The sequence below is a fragment of the Eimeria mitis genome, genomic scaffold, assembly GCF_000499745.2.
Source record: "Eimeria mitis Houghton genomic scaffold, Emh_scaff2035, whole genome shotgun sequence".
Taxonomy (NCBI): domain Eukaryota; phylum Apicomplexa; class Conoidasida; order Eucoccidiorida; family Eimeriidae; genus Eimeria; species Eimeria mitis.
The window spans coordinates 794-1786 of record NW_013570358.1 but is presented as its reverse complement, the minus strand read 5'-3'; the positions used below and the strand labels follow the sequence as shown (position 1 = coordinate 1786).

Sequence of the window (993 nt, the reverse complement as noted above, 5' to 3'; positions counted from 1 at the left end):
GACCAGTGCTAGGGTTTTTATCCGAAATGGAGGTTCTTAGGTAAACCCTAGTAAACCCTAGTAAACCCTAATAAACCCTAGTAAACCCTCATAAACCCTAGTAAACCCTAGTAAACCCTAATAAACCTTCGTAAACCTTAATAAACCCTAGTAAACCCTCGTAAACCCTCATAAACCCTCATAAACCCTAGTAAACCCTAATAAACCCTAATAAGCCCTAATAGAGTAGGAGAAAGTTCTTTGGGGGGAATATATGAAAGGCCTTTGCGGGGGTTTCTATTGGCAGTGGAACCCTAAACCCTAAACCCTAAACCCTAATAAACTTCTGCTTCTGTTGCTGCTGCTGTTGCTGCTGCTGCTGCTGCTGTCTTATATGCTGTTGCTGCTGTTGCTGCTGCTGCTGCTGTTGTTTCATATGCTGCTGCTTCATGTTGCTTCTGCTGCTGCTGCTGCTGCTTCTGGTGCTCCTGCGACATACGTTCCTTCTCTTTCTCCTGCTGCTGCTGCTGCTGCTGCTCCTCCTCCTCCTCCTGCTGCTGCTGCTTCATTCTCTCCTGCTGCTGCTGCTGCTGCTGCTGCTGCTGCTGCAGGTACTGCGAGGTTGGTAGCCGGTTGAAGAGCCCGTGGTTTCCTCTTTGGGTGATCGGCAGCGGCAACCACTACACCACCTTGTTTGCTGCTGATCCTGCTGCTGCTGATCTACCCTCGGAAACTCTTCTTGAGGCCGTCAGCTCCTGCTGCTGCTGCTGCTGCTGCTGCTGCTGCTGCTGCTTGTGTTGCTGCTGCTGCTGCTGCTGATGGTGATGGTGATGGTGATGGTGATGCAACTAGTACACCACCTTGTTTGCTGCTGATCCTGCTGCTGCTGATCTACCCTCGGAAACTCTTCTTGAGGCCGTCAGCTGCTGCTGCTGCTGCTGCTGCTGCTGCTGCTGCTGCTGCTGCTGCTGCTGGTGATCATTATAGTGATGGTCGTGCTGCTGCTGCTGCTCG

At 51.6% G+C, this 993-nt stretch overlaps 1 protein-coding gene across 1 annotated transcript; it reads right to left on the bottom strand.

Moving 5' to 3' along the window:
• Positions 1-314: 314 nt before the first annotated feature.
• EMH_0047600 (uncharacterized protein) lies at positions 315-548 on the bottom strand (the record flags this gene model as incomplete). Its single annotated transcript, XM_013496304.1, has 1 exon — positions 315-548. The coding sequence occupies one exon, from the start codon at positions 546-548 to the stop codon at positions 315-317; it is 234 nt and encodes a 77-aa protein (XP_013351758.1).
• Between the last annotated feature and the right edge of the window lie 445 nt (positions 549-993).